We start from the raw sequence: 20,588 nt of genomic DNA, 5'->3' as shown, positions 1-20,588 counted from the left end.
ATATCAAGATCAAGATGACAAGATACAAGATGGGGAACTCTCAGACTCCACAGAAATTAAATGGGCAATGACATGACTTGATCTTGAGGAAGAGCAGGCTGGCTCTTACCCTTATAGGCACTCTTTCGTCAGGTCAAAAAACAAGATAAATATATGCTGCTTCAAGAAAAACACATTAAATGCAGATATGGATAGATTAAAAGTAAAAAGATGAGAAAAAAATATACCATAATGAAAAAAAGCTAGAGTGACTGTATCAATATAAGGCAAAACAGGTGCCATAGGAAATCATATTACCAGAGATGAGTTAGGTCATTTCACAGTGATGAAGGGGTCAGTTCATCAACAGTATTTAGCATCCAAAATGTTTGTGAACCTAATAACAGAGCTTCTACATAAATGAAAAAACAACCAACAGATCAGTGAAGAGAAAGAGAAAAATCCACTATTTTAGTTGGCTGTATCATATCCTTTTCTCAAAAATGAAAAGAATGGGAAGAGAGTAAATCAGTAAGGATCTAGAAGACTCAAAGAACACCATCAACCAACTTAACTGAATCTACATTTATAGACAAATAACTAAGGACCTAACCAAATAAGCATTCCTTTCAACTGCCCACAGAATGTACACCAGGATAGGCCATATGCTGAGCATTAAAAGCAAGACGCAAAATTTTAAAGTAGATTAAGCCATTCTAAGTATATCTCTGTACTAATTAAGTTAAATTAGGAATCACTAATAGAAGATATCTGAGAAGTCCCAAATATTTGAAAACTAAACAAAACACTTAGGTCAAATAAGTAATCTAAAATAAAATTAGAATATATATGCTAGGACTAGTCTGTGCCAAAGGAATCAGACACATTACCTTTATCTAGCTTAAGACAGAGTAAGGGAGGCAGATCTCAATAATTCATACAATTACAAGTTATCTATGCCATGAAAGAAAAGTATATGTGTATTTAAAGGATGATATTATATACCAAGAGGACAGTGGATATGGTCAGGGAAGACATCTATGAATGGAGTATTCTTAAAGTGCTAAACAAAGACTAAGTAAAGCTTAAATAGATAAGGTAAGGTGTCAAATAGTGTGTTAAATTTCTGAGAGGACAAAATGTATAAAGAACGTGTTCAAAGCAATAATGGAAACTTCTAGATTTGGGGGGAAAGTCACCACCATGCCTGGATTATAGCTTATAAGGAGGAGTTTAGTACAAGAAATATTTTAATACACTCAATGACTTGTACATCAGACATAGAATGTGGAGGTTGTCCTAAATATTAGGGGCCCAAGTGTTACCAGCTAAGATAGTAGAAGTGACATTATAAGATATGCATTTCAAACAGATCATCCTTGCTACTCTGTGAGGAATGGATTAGAAAGATGAAAAGTAAAGGTATCCAAACCATTTAGGGAGATCTTGCACCATTCAAGGAAGAGCGAATAAATGGCAGCTTGCACAAACACACAGGCAATTAAGGAGGCAAGTAAACAGCACCTGTGTCCCTGGTACACTGCTGCATTAATCCCTCATTGATTTATTCATTCAAACAAGCTCTACCAAGTTGCTTCTGTGTACAAAAAAAGAATAAAATTTTCTCCCTGAAGATGTTCGCTGTATATTTGAAAGATGCCATAAATATTTTTTCTTGTGATTATCATCAAATGCCTCTCTGTAGTGTATCATCACAGCCTAATTGTAGTGAACAGACTCAATTGTGGCTTGAACAACAAAATACTTTCCTGAGATAATTCTGATGGTAAAACATACAGAAATAGCTATTTTTGTTGTGTGTATGCAAAAAAAACCCCTCTGGTTTAAATATAGAACTTCATCTTTTATCCTCAAGTATTTAAGGAAAAGTTACAAATTCTGTCTCTGCAGTGGAATCTGTGTATCTGAAAGCTGAGGTCTATGTTTAGTCTAAATTGTATTGCTTGCTAATAATTTGAATGAAATTAATTTATTAAACAATAAGTTCTGAGGTATTTTGCAGCATTAAATTCTTTTCTTACTATGAACATATTAATTTCAAAATACTTATTCACTTCCTACCATATGAGGCATTTTGCTCAGAGCTCATTTAATTAAACTCTGTTTAATCTTCCATTAAATTATATCATAAGGAAACATGTTGGGGTACTGGGACTAGACCAACATAGAGCAAAGTTTATCTAGAGTCTGTTGATTGAATTTGGGATTGAGTTTCCAGCTGAACCTTCATCTTCCCTGAGCCAAACATATGAGGGGATTCCACATATGACCTCTGAGTTTCATTCATTGCTAGTTACATGTAGGATTGAATGCCCTTCCTAATGCACCTTTTTAAGGACCTATGTTTCCTTCAGCTATAGCCTTCTGCATCTTTTCTTCCTCGCTTTTCTAGACCATAGCTCTCCATAACACTTGGGGCTGCTATTATGTTTCCTTTTCCTTAGATGTAACCACTTATTCTATCTGATTCTACAGCCTCCGCACTTTATCTGGACCATGTGTCCTGTTCCATGGTCCGCTTTTCTGCTACATTTGTTGTGTCGGATCCATACAGTCCAAATATAAGTTGCTGTCTGAATTCCCTACTGCTAAAAAGAGCTCCCTTGGATATAAAAGAACTTGCATTTATCACTGACCTCCAGCTCTTGCTTCACCTCTCTGAAGTCATTTTCATTTAACTATTCTTTTTACCAGCTCTGGTTAATGCCGGGGTTCTTGAAGCCGAATGAGCTTCACAAACACTCAAGGTAGGAGAGCAAGGTACAGGCTTTTATTTAGAGATGAAGTGAGAGAACAGAGCTCCCAGCTCAGGCCAGGAGGGGACAAGAGAGTCCGTGGTTGGCTCATTGTCTAGGGGTTTTATGCGCGGTTGAGGATTTTCAGGAATGAGGGTAAAGGATTAGGGGTGCAGACTTGTAAGACCGCCTGCCCTGCCCACAAGGTGGTCTTGGGTTGTTTATAGTTGAGATTGCTTGCCAAAGTACTATTTTGCCTAGGTTGCAGATTACTTGATTATGATTAGAGAATGGAAAATAGCACATAGTTACAATTAAAATAAACTGGGTCTTTTAGCAGGATAAAGTAAAATTTACATTGTCATGATGTAATTGATACAACAAAATGATGGTTTATGCTGAGATACTTTTCTTTATCTGCAGAACACTCAAACATTCCAAGCCAAGTTGCTCCTGGCCTTGTGAGCTTTAAGCAATTTCACTAAAGAATGTCTATATTCCTAGTCATGTATACAAATCTTTACCCTAGAGAATTACTGTGACTCTGACTTTGCATAATGCTTAACACAGAGTTTTGATAGGGACTTCTTTGCATATTGTTACATTGTTCTGACTGTAATTATCTTGCTCTGCTTTTCTCTGGAGGCCCTCACCCTACTCTGCCTAAGCCCATGGTTCCTGTCTCAGGTCCTGTCATCATGTTGGGTCTTGTTTGCTTTCTTGAGCCCCATGTTACTAACCAATATGATAATGTCCTGGTGAAATCCTTCTAACCATCTGGGTTTTACACTATGCCAGACAGTAACTACAATGGGAAAATATGTTCCCCTCCTGGGGCAAATAACCTTTAAAGCCAAAATCAGCCAAAGGGAGAAATAAAGTGGGAGAAACCATTTATTGCTTACAAGCAGTTCTCTACTTCTGCTTACCATGTCTCTTGCAACCGGCTGCAAAAGGGGCCCCACCAAACCTCTCTGGTCCAGATCTGCCTTTGTTTCCCTTGTAATCACTTATTGATATAGAGATGGACTACTTCTCTCCACCCCTTGGAAACACCTATTGTTTTGGAGATGCACTAAGGCCAGGTGAGAGAATGTGGAAATATTGCACATGGAGATTCTGGAAATATTGTAATTTTACCCACACAGACTTAAAATACAACTCAGATAAACACACATTAAATTTCCATGTTTCAGTATCTTGTACGTCAGTTGTTTTTAAATCTATCTGTGCCCACATAGGGTTATATATCCCTTTAAGAATCTAATGAGAATTTTGGTCACTCTTAAGAAAAAATTACATGGAGAATTTATTTTACATTTGGTTCCATGTGTTAAGAAGGAAAGGACTTGGCTTGGTGTTGCAGTGAAGTCAGATAGAGTGAGATGAGAGACCAAAGTCAAGAAAGCAGAGTCAGTTTTAATGCACTCAGTACAGAGCAGCAGAGCGGGCCTGCCTAAGACAAGACAGGCAGGCATGGATGCTCATTATGAGGCTTCTTTTATGTGGTTTTGGCTGGGCAGAGAGGTCCTTGATTGACAGTTGTCAACTCTCTAGGCTTCTTCTGATTGGTGAAATGGGGACAGGGCTGTGCTGTGCCTGTGCCTCTGATGTTTCTTAACTGGGGGGACCCAGGACATTTCCTGAGTCACTCTTGGACCCTGTGGCTTTATCTGATTAACTCTTTGAGTCATTTCTGGTTTTCTGGTTCTATTTGATCAACTCCCTGAGTCATCTTTGGGGGGCGCTTTCTCCTTTTCATCCCACTCATTTCTTCTGTCTTTCTGCCTAACACATGGATCCTCTGAAGCACATCAATACATCCTTAAAAGATCATAAATCAGTTTCATGTCAAATGTCCAGAGACCACCTTTATTAGAAACACCTAAAATGTGGTTTAAAGCTGCAGTTTTTTTAACTCTATCAGAGACCTACAATTTCAATATTTCTGAAGTGGAAATCTTTATGTTTGACAAGCAATCCTGACACTCTTACATCTATGAGGGTTTACAAATTGCTGTTGTAGGTCCTGAAGTAGTACCCATTTTGGTGTGTTGGGCACAGATGGATTATAGACACAAGGTTTGGAAAAATCTAGAAAATAAATCTCCCAGAAATCAGAAGCAAGTCTGGACCTAGCTTTATTAGCAGTGGAACAAACTTGAAAATAATGCAGGATCCATCATACCTAAAGAACTCATGCTGACCTCAGTGAAACTCCCAGGGAAATCCATTGTTAAGAAGACTTGAAAGTAGATTTTGAGGTTCCAAGTAATTTGGTTCCTCTAAATATTTAGCATTTCCCTTCATGGTTCATATTCAGTTTTCCATTACTCAACCTGAAAAGAAGATAATGAGAAAAGCCAAGGGTCAAGTAATTGTATCACCACCATAGAGAGACAATGTGATTATTTAATAATCACATGAGAAAAGGCAGGCTTCAGCTCTGGCTCGCCTGGGTCACCTTGACTACTCTGAGAATTCATGCACATTATACAGATTTCTTGCCCTTGCACCTTATCTACAAAAATGAGAGAATGGGTGGTCAGTGTCCCTTCCAAGTCTAACTTTTAGACCATAGGGGACACTTACCTTAACATTTATTACTGCAATAATGATCCACCAAGCACTCAATAAATTTTGCAACTATTAAAAATGAAAAAGGTATAATTTTCACTTTATTCCTACCCTCATAGATAAACATTCATTAATTTTGAAAACTGAGGTATCTCTTTTTTTGCCATGTGATCTAATTTTAAGAAGCCTTCTTATCATCTTATTATTTATATATAGAGTTGTTTGAATGGCTCATCAGATCCAACCTTTAATATTGTTATTCAAGTTTAAAATATATTTTAGTGGTCAACACTAAGTAATCTGTGGGATTCATAATGCTCTTCATTCTCTGATATATTTTGATTGTTTGCTGTCTTCTGCAAAATGACAGCTCCATGGAAGCAGGAGGCAGGAGATTCGGTTTGTTTTGCTCACTACCTTACCTCTAGTGCTTAGAGCAATTCCTGGCACATAGTGGGTGTTTAATAAATACTGGCAGATGAATGACTCAATAATATATTTATTCCTACTTAAAAGCTGAATGTATCACATTTTCTCAGAAAATGAGTTTACTATTCAAGTGCTAAATATCCTCTTACGTTTCCTTTGGACAAACACCAAAGGCACATTTGAGAGAAAACTAGAGACACAGAAATATGTTCTATTACTCCCTCTGGATAAGAATAGCACTTCCTGATACAATGAAACATAACATCCTAACTTTTTGCCTCATTAAAGAGGTAGTGGTCACCACAGGCCTTCCCATCAGAGCCACAGATGGGTTGGTAGGCAGATTGACAGTTTGTTTGTCCAGTTGGATTCTCGTTGCTGGTACTGCCAGTCTACAGTAATGTTTAAGACCATTAGGTGAGTATAGGGAACTTAGTTTAATTCTGATATTATAATAAAATTAATTATTGATTAAGCATTGTGCTAAATCAATCATTTTGTGGTCCTTTGTATTTTTATTTAATCCATGCAACAATATTGAAAGGAAAGTATATTGTGCCCTATTGTAAAGTCTCAGGCACACAAGGTATTTCAGTGACAAGCCCACAACAATATGAGGATTAAATACCCATGCTGGGATCCAAACCCTGAGTTATGTGACTCTGGAGCCCCTGCTCTTACTACATGCCAGACCGCTGCCACTTTAATTCTTTGTAGACAAGCCTTTCCTTACCTGAGGAAGCAATAATTAAGGAAATAATTTGTACATATACAAATACAAAACACAAATGGCCATATTTTTTTAGCCTTTCTTATTTTATATCCCATGAAAGAAAATGAATCAGGAGGTGGAATTCTGCAGAGTTCAGTTGAGTAGTACTTGAAGCATTTTCTCAGAATCAAGTTATAGAATGACAAAAGCCTGTGAACATAAAGAAGCTTTGACTAGCGGATGAGGACAGAGACACTACATGGAAGGGAGAGGAACTTCAACAGAAGGCTCTCACACCGGTGAGAGGCTCTTCCTCTCACAACCGAGGAAGATGAACAGGTCTCTTGGTCTTTTCCATTGGTTCTAGGTAACCATGCTTTTCATACTAATCCATTACTTTCACTCACACATACTCTGTGAAATGGACAGGCTTAGCATCCCTGTTTCAGTAAAAAATATACAACTGAGAAATTTTAAGTGACAATCTAAACACTCAGAAACCTGCTGGTGGTGACATTAAGGTGTGGATGATATGAATGTCCCTGGGAGATTACTGCTTCATGCCAGCCTAGACATAGACCAGGAGAGACAGGCATATTTCATTTGAATGGGTATTGAGGAATGATAAGTTATGAGTTTAAAAACTCAGTTTCTGTTAAGATAATGTGATATAGGAAGTGTTCTTGAAAACTGTGTTGGATGTGTTAAGTGTAGTGTCTAGGGTTATTGTTAAATGGATTTAGGAGACTGGTGGTTGGGAGAAAGACGGGCTAGGGAGGCAGTGCCCAGCAGGACTGAAAAGGGAAGAGATGAGCCACGGATGTGCACGTGTGTGCAGTGATGACTTCCGAATATCTCTTGTTCACTCATCTGACAAATAGCTCATGAGAATCTATTATATACCTGCCTTGTTCTAAGATCTGGGGATATCATTTGAAAAGAAATGCCACTTTCTTTAAGGAGCTCATGATACAATTGAATAAACAAATCAATTACAGAGCGATATGACACAGTCTATGTTAAAGGATGTCTTTAGATTTTCCAATACTAATTCATGGAAAATCAAAGGATTCTGTACAACGTGGATGATGTCTGAGTGAGAGTGACATGAAATATCCAGTCATGTCCAATCATGGACATGGTTTAATCATGAAAATTTTTAAATGCCATGCTTAGGAATTTGGATTTTATCTTCTAGGTAGTGTGACATTACTGAAAATTTTTCAACAGGGGAAAATACATTAGATTTGTGCTTACAAGTAACACTTAAATGGTTTGTAGATCATAGATGGGATGGAGATGGGCATGAAAGTTAAATTTGGTGGAGATATGGGCTCAGTTAATAAGGATCTGAGCTAGTTCAGTATAGGTAGAAAGGCTTGAGTGAAAAACAGAAGGCAATGAGAGATGAAATGGAAGGGCATGCTTGCTACTCCTTAATAATCATAGGTGTATACAAAAACAATCATCCCTAAATTCTTTCTCATTTCATGGAATTAGTGTCATTAGTGTTTATCATTAGTTCAGTGTTTCTGTTAACTATTTCAAGTCTTGAAAAATATAATGGCTGAGGTAAGTTACTGAGGGAAAAAGAAGAAATTAACACTAACCTGAATCTCTTTTAGATTGTGATTCAAAAGGTTGTCTACACTTTTTCTTTCTTGTTGAGTGTAAAAAGGTCTTGATCTCTGTTGTTGCCTAGACAGTCCTGGTTTTCCTTGGTGGCCAGAAGATCCTGGCTTCCCTTGGTGGCCAGAAGATCCTGGCTTCCCTTGCTGGCAAGAAGATCCAGGTTTTCCTTGCTGGCAAGAAGATCCTGGTTTTCCTTGCTGGCCAGAAGATCCTGGTTTTCCTTGCTGGCCAGAAGATCCTGGTTTTCCTTGCTGGCCAGAAGATCCTGGTTTCTCTTGCTGGCCAAAAGATCCTGGCTTCCCTTTCTGGCCAGAAGATCCTGGTTTTCCTTGCTGGCCAGAAGATCCTGGTTTCCCTTGCTGGCCAAAAGATCCTGGCTTCCCTTGCTGGCCAGAAGATCCTGGTTTTCCTTGCTGGCCAGAAGATCCTGGTTTTCCTTGGTGGCCAAAAGATCCTGGCTTCCCTTGCTGGCCAGAAGATCCTGGTTTTCCTTGCTGGCCAAAAGATCCTGGCTTCCCTTGCTGGCCAGATGATCCTGGTTTTCCTTGCTGGCCAGAAGATCCTGGTTTTCCTTGGTGGCCAAAAGATCCTGGCTTCCCTTGCTGGCCAGAAGATCCAGGTTTTCCTTTGTGTCCAGAAGATCCTGGCTTCCCTTGCTCATTAGAAGCCTCTGGATTCCCTTCCTCATTAGATCCTCCTGAATTCCCTTGCAGACTCCCAGGCTGATTGGAATCCCCTGGTTCTCCTGGCTGGTTAGGATGCCCTGGTTGTCCTTGCATGTTGCTGCCTCCCGGCTTAGTCGATTCCTTTTGTCCCCTTTGAATATTAGCTTCGTTTGTTCCCTCTAGAATAAGTGCAGGTTCTGGACCTTCTTGTTTAAAAACACTTGTTTTCAAAGGTTGGGTTGAAGATACTGGAATATACCATAAACACAAAAGTAAAAATGAAGTTATTCAACTTAAAGAATTTAAATCAATAACATTCATTCCCACAATATAGTATGTATTTAATGCCTCTTTGATTTTTTTCACCAAACCTCAAGGCAGAATCTTCCCATTACATCTCATAACCTGAATATTTTGGTCCCTTCATTTTTTTTCTTGACCATGTTACATGGTTTCCAAAAATCATGGGATCAAGCAGGCTTGTCCTATTTCTAAATTGGAATCTAAATTATTTGAACTGGGCCTTCATACTATCCCAAATTCCTTTTAATGATTCCCTGATGAATCAAGCATGTGCTGTGTAATGCCTATTAAAACCTTCTCCACATCACAGAACCCTTTCCAGTATGTCCAGCCTTACCCTACAGAAGATGCCATCATAAACATTCCAGACACAAAAGCTGTCAGGCTGAGCTCCCCTTTGTACTCTCTTCTCCGTCTCTATGCTTTCTGTGGCCAGGTTCTTCTCCCTTGCCCCTGTCCTAAAGGCAGTGGTTTCCCTTCTTCAGAACATTCTTTTTCAATCAGCTTTAGGTCCACCATGTCCCATAAAGGCCCTAGCATCAATCAGTCAACCATACCCTCTCTGGTGGTTGGTTATTTGTTCCTTTCTTTAGTGGTCAGACTCCTCAAGGAGATGATAGATATTATCGGACTTTCTTAAAACCTACATTTCATAACTCATCTTTTCTACTGCTTCTCAAGTTTATTTTGGAAGTCCATCCATCACTACACACACACACACACACACACACATATAATATATATATATTATATATATATATATATATATATATAATATGTATATATACAATTCATATATTCCAAAATGAGAAACATCAAGAAAACAATGAATAAGAAAATGGAGTGGCTTTGGGGCCACTGAATACAATGGTATCCACTGGGTATTATGCTTCTTGTTCTCAGTTTGGTACAAATGTTTCTTTTTGGCCTTCTTACCTTTTCCATTTGATGATTTCTCTTTCTTCCCTCACTTCTTAAGTTGGGGTTTCCTCAAAAGTTTTATTCAGTCAGGCTCACTTTCACAAGGTTCCTTGGTAATTTTATCAGTTTATACAATCTTAAATTATTTCAATATGAATGGTTCCAAATCTATACCTAGGGTTCCACTTGCATTTACAATTGTCCTGCTTTACAGTCCAGTGAGTGTACACACTTGTGCCTTCAAATAAATTTAACTAAAGTTAAATCCATCCATTGAGCATCCTATGGAAACCTACCTTGTTGGTGGTTAGGGTTCTAGCCCAGGCACAGAAGTTTAGATTAGTAACCTGGCTTACTAAACTGTGATAGAGCATGGAGCAGGGGCTGCGGATGTAATCCAAGCATTCATTCAAATTTACCAAAAACATTACAACAAATTTAAAGTCTATTACTATGCCAGAACTATAGTAAGATCGAGAGAGACAATTATAAGGTACTTATGGTTCTGCCCTCAAGAAACTGGGAATCCAACAGTGGGTGCAAACAAACAAACAGTATGATCAATGCTACAATGTAAGAAGTAAATCAGACAATAGACCAGAAGTCAAGATAGCAGAGAGTGAGTATCATTTCTCCTTTCTCAAGGAGGTGACCCATAAGAAGTATAGGCTATAGTCAGAAAAATGGGTAAGGAAAGAAATATTTTATTTTCAGCTGAGAATTGAGTACATGGCATGATTTCTAAGAACCAAACATCGCTCTTAACAAGAACTAACTTCAAGTAGACATCAATTAAAATAGAGAAATAGATAAAATGGGGGGAAAAAACAGATTGGTGATCTTTTTAGTTGTTAATTGTTTTTAGTTTTTTAGTATGTTTACAAGAAAATTGAATCAAATCCTAAAGATGAAAAGGGTAAACAGTTTAAAATAGCTTTCTCTTCCCAATACCCTCCATCTCTCTCCCTACCTAGAACCCAATTATATGTACCAGGTTTTTCATGCAAAATACATTATCGATAATGTATTTTTAAATATATTTGAATGTCTTTCCACACAACTGGTAGCACACTGTATACACTGTTTTATTCTTTATTTTCTCCTTTGACAGTGCAATGAGGATATCTCAATGTCAATACACATAAAGCACCTTAATTATTTTCCCTAATTGGCTGTTTACTATCCCAGTTGTTAAGTTTACTATAATTTATTTAACCAGTTTCAAGGAATGAGCAGCTAGTTTATTTCCTCTTCTACTATTATAGTGATTTCATAAAAATCCTAATAATACATTATTTCTCATATGTATACATTTGTAAGATAAAAATTAGGGGTGGAATTCTTAGGTAAAAAAATAACTAAGATATCAGAATGTGGTTTTGATCATCTATTTTTTAAGTTAAATTTTTATAAAATAATTATCTTCAATTTTGTAGTATATTTTTCTCTTCTGATTTTTACAAACTCTAAATACAGGCTGGGCCTTGCTTTATTGTAATAGACATTATCTCTTCTTCACCCTCCAGATCAATATAACCACTACATCTAGTATTAATATACTTTCTTCCAACAACAAATACCTGCTGAATACATACTAAATGCCATTTAGCAAGACACTGAAGTACATAAGGGATGTGGTACCTGCCATCATGGAACACACATGTCCTAGTAAGGGATATTATCTGCATGCTATTTTTTCTCTAATATATATATTATATACATATATGTATATATATATATACATATATGTATATAATAACCACCAGAGAGAGTATGGTTTTAATATATATATTCTTTTCTCCTCCCTTTTCTATCCCATCACTTAGCTCTATATTCTTATTTCTTAACTCTGTTACTTCAACAGCTCCCTAAGTGGCATCTCTGTACAACTTTTCTCATACATAATCCATTTTTGATATCACTACAGATTGATATTTCCCAGCAGAAGGGTTCTGATCACACCTACATTTAACAATCTGAAACAACTATGATGTTTTCAATGAAAAGAGAACCACTATTTCTTGTGTTCTAACTACAAGAAGCTAAAGGTCATAGGCACTTTACTTTCGGTATTTCCTTTCACTAGATGTAAGAAAAAAATTGTCAAGTAGGAGGTCGTAATTTGGAGATAAGTTGGATTCTGTTTCATTTATTGTAATCTTACATTGAAAAACATATACTATTTGTGCCATTTATCTTGAGAAATCTACATCACCAGCTGAAAATTTCTATATCAAAAACAGGTAACCTAATGGTACTAAGGTAAGGAATACAGAAAAGTATGTTGAGTGATAGGCACTGAAGAATTCAAGTAATGGCAGCTGGTGCTAATGTACACATGAGTCCTGTAACAATCTATTTCTATTTTAAAAAATGAGAAAACTCAGGCTAAAGTAAGTTATATTTTCCAAGAGCACATAAATAGAAAATTGTAAACCCAGGATTTGAACCCCTTTCGATATGACCATACAGTCCTAGATGATTATGCAAAAACCATATCCTTAAAGGTAGATGAACCTGAATATTCAGATTTCATAATCCTTTTAGACAAGTTTTCTTTCTACTGTAAAGTTTTGCTTTCCCTCTTCCCTTTCCCCTGCTTCTCCTAAGCTACACCAAACTATTCATTGTTCTATCACCCAGTTACTGGTTTTATGCCTCTTGTCTATATTTATGTCATCTGAAATTACTTCTTCCATCTTTCTATGTGGCAGATATTTCCCATTTAAAAAATTTCTGACAAAGTATTACTAAGTCACTCAACATTTCTACTTCTTTACTTTGAGAGTTGAAAGGAAAGTCACTGAATGTGACTTTTCTTACCTGAGAATATGGCCAAGAACATCAGGGGAAGGAAAATGGAAGCCCCCATATTAGAGTCAGTTGTTTCAGACTTGGTTGTTGGATGGTTCTAAGGATAACTCTTCAGTAGATGCTTTCTGAATAAACCATGCTGATCACCACCATGTTATATATTTGAAAAATCCTCCACCCTAATTGCTACACATTGTCACTTTGTTAAAAAATTACAGAGTAACATTCACAAACTGGAAGGTGTTGCTTCTTGAGTGGATTGTCATTTTTAAAATTAGCTTCACACCCCAACTCCCATAATAACCAGACTTTAATATGCTTCTATCAGATATCTTCCTCACAGAAAAAAAAGAAAAAAAGGTGAAACCCATCTGGGAAAGTGGTAAATTCAATGTTTACTTTTTTATTGTTGATAGATGACTTATCTTCAGTCAGTACTGTTACTGACCCAGTAAATTTTTATATTCACAATAAGATTCCCATGACATTTTCCAGCAAATCAATTATGTGCCAATTATTTACCTCAAATTATATTTTAAAAGCAAGTAAAAATGCATTGAGTGTTGGTCATTAGTAAGTGATTAATGCATCTAGTATGGAATGATGATGGGTAATGTATTTTTATGAGTTAACAAGGGACAATAGATCTCACGTTGGAGAACAACATTACACCACTGGCCCTCGTGCTTCAAGCTATTATGCCAAACAGAAACTGCTGTGAAAATCACTTTGGGCTCTTAGTCTGTCATAAACTCAGTATTATAAAACACTGGAATGCTGTGTTCAAGACTGATTGCCTTATATAAGAGAAACTTGAATTAGTGGAATCATGTCCAAAAGAAGATGACCTTGATAAGTGAGGTCTAGAGGCCATATGGCATGAGGTTGGTTTATGGCAGGCGGAAATAAAAGCTTGAATAAAGGCTGTCTTAAGAGTGATGTTGCCACTGGGTTCATCACTGAAGGGCATTGACATGGAAAAGGAAGTTATTATTTTATCTGAGTAGATCCAGATGGAGATGCAGGATAAACATTTATGACTTCTAAAGAAAATTTCAGTTTTGGGAAGGGAGGTGAGCTAGATGATTCTTAACAATCCTTTCCAATTCTAAAATCCTCAGATTTAGTGTTTCTGGATTGTGTTCGATTTTCACTTTAGCTTATTTAGAAGAGAAATTTTGAAAATGAAAAATAATTTCTTTTAACAAAGCCAACAATTTCAAGACATCAAAAAGGACTGGTTTTAAATTTTTCTCTAGTAAGCAGGAAACATTTTTTTACTCCTACATAAACATTCTCTGTACTGACTGGGATTCATATAAATGTCAAAAGAGGCTTAGTGAGCCAGAACCTTGGATTATGCATATATATATATGACCATACAGTCCTTGTGTATATATATATATATATATATATCCTATATAATATACTTCTATTTAAAGATCAGATAATTTCTACCAAAATTTCATCATGAAGGGTTTTAAAATACAAATTGAAAGAACTGTACAGTGAAAACCCATATACATGCCATCAAGATTCTTCAATTAATATTTTGCTGCATTTGCTCAACCATATGTTGATCAAAGGGTAAATTTGATGCAAGTTGTTTTCACATCCAGATATTCATGTCAGAACTCAGTGCCGTAAATTCCCAAATATCAAATGGACCACAATAGCTGAATTTGCAATTTGCCCAAACAATGCTTTTTACATACTTAATGTCATCATCTGTCTTACCTATGGTTTTAGTATACTAGCACCTGGCACACAGAAGACATAAATAGTATGATGTGAGTGCCTTGTGCTTTAGGATACTGCAGTGAGACAATAAAGTCTCATGAAGCCTATGCTCTGTGGTCTCAGAGACTACCTCCGCAGGTTAGTTGAAGAATTTCTTGGTTGCATTAAGGCAGTGTTCTCTCTCTTTAGTTTCCAAATCATTCCAAAGGTCCTTTGAATAATTGCTTTGAATCCTCCTATTTTCTTAAATGAACATTTAATTTCTCCTTTAACGATGGGAATTCTCCCACCTTTAGAATTGTCTTCCATTATCTTCCTTTACATCTGGAAATATGGTCAAAATTCTGTCTTGGAGTAGGCTCAGAAAATGCTCACCACAGCCACACATTAGGGAAGGGGGAGGGTATCTCACATATCTTGGATTGGGATTCTAGGTCAGGGCTGTTCTTTCAGTAGTCATTTGGATGAAAGTAACAATAGCAATGGGGTCAGATAACCTGAGTTACCTTTCCCCTCCTTTTTAGGTATGTGATCTTATGCATGTTAATCTCTCTCTCTCCATTTCTCTTTTTTTCTAGTTTTTTTCTCCCTCTTTTTTCTTCCTATCTACCTTTCCTCTTATTTCTAAAATCATGATAATAATACCCACTGAAGGAGTATGTTACTGGAATTTGGTGGAAAAGCTTCTTATGTGCAATTTAGTGACCTTGGTTTCTGATTGTAAACTTTTATAGTTTTCTGTGTCCAGTTACCTGATTTGATCCTATCAAATCATTTGTCATGCAGCCAGAGGGAAGGGAACTTTGAACTCCTTTTTAGCTTTCTTTTGTTGTATACTTAAGCCGCTATGTTTCCTTTCAATTCTTCCTTAGAAAAGAATAGGACATGTCGCGTTTGGTTCCTTGCGTCCCAAGAGATGGGTAAAGATTGAGCACAGTAAAGGAAGGAAGGCATCAGCTGTACGGCATTCATCAGGATATTCAGACATAGACACAGATAGGTTGACCTGAATCCAGCAGACAAATTGAATGTTTGGTCAGGACTTTTAAATATAATTAATAATACATGGAAGACATAATTCCTCTTAAATTCAGTATCACCTTGCCAAAGTTGTCAGAGGCAGACTTGCCAGTTTGTTACCAAGTCTCATTAAATACTTCAGAGTATTAGGAAAGACACTAAAGGTCAAGCATTAGGTAACTGCTACCTAATGCAAGGCCCTTTGTCATTTCTCACCTGACTTACTTATTTGATCATTTCACCCAGTCTGCACTCTGATGGAGGCACTAGTTTCATAACGCCAAGTCATGAAGGGTAGCACATACTTGAGATAGAATCTTTGGTACCTTCTCTGCTTTGGGCATCAATTTCTTCACCACAAAATTTCAATACAAACTGAAATTCAAATGTATTCAGTTTCATCATTTATTGAGATGATGCATATGTCTGACACACACACTTACATGTCCCATTAATGTTAGCTATTGTTATTATACTTAGGTAAGCATCTGAGATTAGAAACATAACCTCTGCCACCTTCACTTTAGTTGAATACACATGTGGTAACTACAGAACAATAATAAAAAACAGCCCATAATTATAATAGTCATGGACTAAATTGGCTATAATAGGCACTTACTGACTTATTCCTGAAACTTTCATTATGTGGAAATTTTTTGATGTGCAAGTTTGCAAATTTAGGGATAGAATCTGAAATATAATCTCTTTCACACCCCCAGATTACCCTATTTATCACTGCCACCATAAATTATTATAGTGACTTTTCTTAAAGATCTCATCTTCATACTTAAAGAGAAAACAAGTTAAATGACTTGGTCCCATGTCGCTCATCAGATTTATTAGTTTTAGCCGTTCAGGTCCAGGTTTTCTATAACTCATTTCTCAGACTTTACTTTCAGTTGCTCTCCATATTATGTCCACTCCTAATCAGTCTTACAATTATATTTCAAAGGAAGCAGCATGTTTTTCAAGTATTATTTACAAAGCTTGACATCAAAAAGTCCTCACATCACTCTGGTGCATGTCACACCTCTCCTAAAGAAGAGTTCATGCCCCCTTCTTCCTGCCCTCGACCCTGAGCCGGTCATGTCACTTTCTGCGACAGTCAGAACAGCGGATATGAGGACATACCGATTTTAGGTCTAAGCCATAAGAGCCTGGCAGAGCTGGATGAGAGATTATGGAAAGAGAGACAAAGGCAGAAACAGAGAGAGGAATCTCTGTAGCCACCCCACTGAAACATCAGAGTTGTGACTGAAGTCACTGTGCATCCCAGCAGAGCCATCAGCCAGCATACAGAGCAGAAGTAGATCACACCTGCTGAGCCTGCATAAACTGTACAACTGTGGACCAGTGAATGACGGTTTTTGTTTTAAGCCATTAAATTAAAGGTGATTGTTGTGTAGCAATAGATAATTGTTATAATATTGTTGACAAAACAATGATTATTTTTTCACATTGAATCAAGACCCCATAGTAACTATAATAGGTGCCATTTATTGAGGTACTTTATATGCTTTTAATACTTGATTTAATACTTAAAACATTACTTTTGTAGTACTAAATATTTAATGAGGAAAGTGGGAATACCCTTCCTAGAAAGAGAGTTTTGGAAAATAAACATTTGATTTAGAGATTAGCCTGTGAGTTCCTCAGTTGGAGATCAGCTGGTCTTTGGTACAGAACTGCATTTCCAGTGTAAGTCAGGGCTGGAAAGAAATCTTGGTGCAGCAATATGGAAAAGATTTCTGAGTCTCCTCTAGTATACACTGGGTTATACCTCAAATATTAATGCTAGTTTACATCTCTGATACCTTGCTCAGTGGAGATATGGGAAAACCTCTAGCATAGTGATTTTTAATTTGAGATAAATGGTTCCATTAGTCTATGGAACAAAATTTACTGTGTATGAATATTTTCATTTCCTGAAGAGCAAGCTTGTGGATGCCATTGAATTTTCAAAATATCTGTGGCCATGACAAACCACACAAACAAATTAGTTCTATAATCTATTGATTGGGGAGTTCCCAAAAAAGAAATCAGTCTTTCTTGAACAAAGTCTACACGTTTTTTGGCGTATTACCTGTTATTTTAATACTTTTTTCTTTAAATTGATTAGCTATTTCTGCTTACAGCCATTTTAATATTACTTGTTTATGGGCTACTTATATTTTTCTAAATCCATCTTAAAACAAATGTATTACTATTAATTTATTCCAGAAGAGCATATTACATACTAGATAGCAGAAATACCAGTTAGGTACTTTAAGAAATATTGTGTTACTACTTCTGCCACCACATTTTCCAAGGATTTTAGGATGTTACATTTTTATTTCAATGCTTCATACACTGATCAACACCTACTATATGCAAAGAACTTTGGGAGATGTCTTAATTACAGAATTACACAACTATAATATGCCTTAAAGAACATCCAGCCCAAATCCTAGATTTTACTTATGGGAAAGGGAGGATCAAGAAAAAATCACTGGTATTCCAAATGTAATGGCAGAGCTTGGGCTAAATTCCTACTCCAGTCTTCCCTCCTCCGTGCATTTGCTTACCGTACAATGGCCACACAATATAAATGGCCACATGTATGAATATAGGTATTATGAGAGTATGTGGCCCTTTATGTGCTATGGCCAGGTCAGATATGGACAGCCTATGATGTCTGATGCCATCACATACTTGAGGCTGTTTTCTAGACTCAGAGGTCTTGGAACAGTGAGCTTGGGCTCCGTGGGACCCCACAGCTCTAAACGTGGCTGTAAAAGGGAAAACAGTTTGCCCAAGGACATAAGGTTTTTGTTCTCATATCATCTCTGTCACACTTGCATCCTGATTCACTGGTCTTTTCATAATATTTTGCTTTCTATTTCTATATCCTATATTAAAAATAACTAATATTTCTTAAAAACTTACTAAGGACCAAACACAGTGCCAAGTACTTGAGTAATCTCATTCAATTCTTAAAATAACCTATTATATAGATATTATTTTTGTTTCTCTAATGAGAAACAGAGATTGTCATAGAATTACATTGTGAGAGAGTCCATGTTCTAAATTTTATCTCTTAATTACCATAAAATACCACCTGCTTGTATCAGAACTCAAACAATACAACAGGCCCTTCATCTTTATCAGATGTTACCCACTTGGTGTAGTATGGCGCTCCAGGGTGTGTTGGGGGATGAATATTTCATAATTGGCCTTGCAGGTTTAATGCTCAGCCTATTTATTTCCTTTGAATTTCGTTGGTACCTTGGAACACTTTAGACACTAACTTAATAAGTCCATGAAAAGAGTATTTACACAATTCTTACATTAAGGGTCAGTTTGCCTGAATTTACATTCTGTCTCTGCCTCTTATTGACTTGGTTACTGGTCACAGACTTCTGTGCATCACAGTCCTCTTATGTAAGATAAATATTATACTACTACCTACCTCACTGGGCTTTTGTGAAGATTTAATGAGTTAATGTACATAAAGTGCTTAGAACAGTGTCTGGCACATAGAAAACACTGAAGTGCTTCGTGAATGTTGGCTAATATTACTGTATCCATAAATTGACACTAGTGTAACCTGACATTATGGAAACAAGGGATTTTAAATGATTGCTGATACAGCTAATGATATTCTATTGTAAGAAGGCAAGCCTAGAAAATATTTGAAGGAAAAGTGTGAAAAGGGAAGTGGAAGGGGTGTACACTGTGTGTCCCTCTGTGTGTGTGTGTGTGTGTGTGTGTGTTTCAAGGTTGTTAGGAAGCCATTTTTGGCGTGTCATTTTGAAGGAAAAAGAAATGTTACCACTTGGTGAAAGTGATAAAGAGGCAAATACTAACTCACTATAAAGAAATTGTTCTCTAGTGATGGAGTGGGCTGCTTCTTTAGATTGTGAGTTTCCAAAATCCAGACTAATCAGTGAGATGCTCACAACTGTTGTGGCTTAAAGTAGAAAAACAAACCTCATGTGCCTTCAGGAAGCAGAACCAGCATGAAAGGGTGAAGCTGATCCTGGGGCACTATGTGAATAACTCATCTAAAGGATCAGAAGTCAGCCAATTGTGGCTTAGTAAGGAATATGGGTGCTGTGTAAACAGATTTCATTTTTTAAGAGTTTCCAAAAATCCAGTTTTTTACGGGAACTTTTTCAATTTTTAAGTATTGGCGTCTAACTGAAAAACAGTAACACCATGTAATCTAAAACATCCATGAGAAACATGCAGCCATTTGGCCATTTGTTGGAGACCTGCTTTAGAAGCAGTGTGTTAAAGCCTCTAATTGAAGTACCCCATCTTGGGTTCTGACCTTGTTTTTTCCACATACTCAGAGACCCACATACTCAGAGACCCACATACTCAGTCCTTCTCAAAGACACCATTTTTTCACCATGTTTCTGTTGTTTTTTTCTTCTGCTTAGACTCTTACTCCCTTCTTTTCAACTGGTAAATTTCTCATATGTCCTGGAACAGCTAAAATGCCATCTCTTCTGTGAAGACTTTCTTTTTTTTTTTAATTTTATTTTGGTATCATTAATCTACAATTACATGAAGGACATTATGTTTACTAGGCTCCCCCCTTCACCAAGTCCCCCCCACATCCCCATTCACAGTCACTGTCCATCAACATACTAAGATGCTGTAAAATCACTACTTGTCACCAAGTTCACAGTCACTGTCCTTCAACATAGTAACATGCTGTAAAACCACTACCCATCTTCTCTGTGTTGCACAGCCCTCCCCGTTCCCCCCCAACACCTAATCGTAAAGCCCCCTTTCTTTTCTTCCCACCCTTATCCCTCCCTTCCCACCCGTCCTCCCCAGTACCTTTCCCTTTGGTAACGATTAGTCCATTCTTGGGTTCTGTGCTTCTGCTGTTGTTTTGTTCCTTCAGTTTTTCTTTTGTTCTTATACTCCACATATGAGTGAAATCATTTGGTACTTGTCTTTCTCCGCCTAGCTTATTTCACTGAGCATAATACCCTCTAGCTCCATCAATGCTGTTGCGAATGGTAAGATTTGTTTTTTTCTTATGGC

At 37.0% G+C, this 20,588-nt stretch overlaps 1 protein-coding gene and 1 long non-coding RNA gene across 3 annotated transcripts in view; one reads left to right on the top strand and one right to left on the bottom strand.

Annotated features, from left to right (window-relative positions):
* The window catches only part of LOC118967235 (uncharacterized), a 152,698-nt gene that overhangs the window by 13,241 nt on the left and 118,869 nt on the right, over nt 1-20,588 (top strand). The gene's annotated exons all lie outside the window — the stretch shown is intronic.
* Nucleotides 6,008-11,622, bottom strand: MARCOL (MARCO like). Its single transcript, XM_073214140.1, has 3 exons — nt 11,616-11,622; nt 8,064-8,998; nt 6,008-6,133 (listed from the first exon to the last, which is right to left on the bottom strand). The coding sequence occupies exons 1-3, from the start codon at nt 11,620-11,622 to the stop codon at nt 6,008-6,010; spliced, it is 1,068 nt and encodes a 355-aa protein (XP_073070241.1).

This window comes from Manis javanica, chromosome 10 (genome assembly GCF_040802235.1).
Source record: "Manis javanica isolate MJ-LG chromosome 10, MJ_LKY, whole genome shotgun sequence".
In the NCBI taxonomy this organism is placed as follows: Eukaryota; Metazoa; Chordata; class Mammalia; order Pholidota; family Manidae; genus Manis; species Manis javanica.
This window is presented reverse-complemented; position numbering and strand designations above follow the sequence as displayed.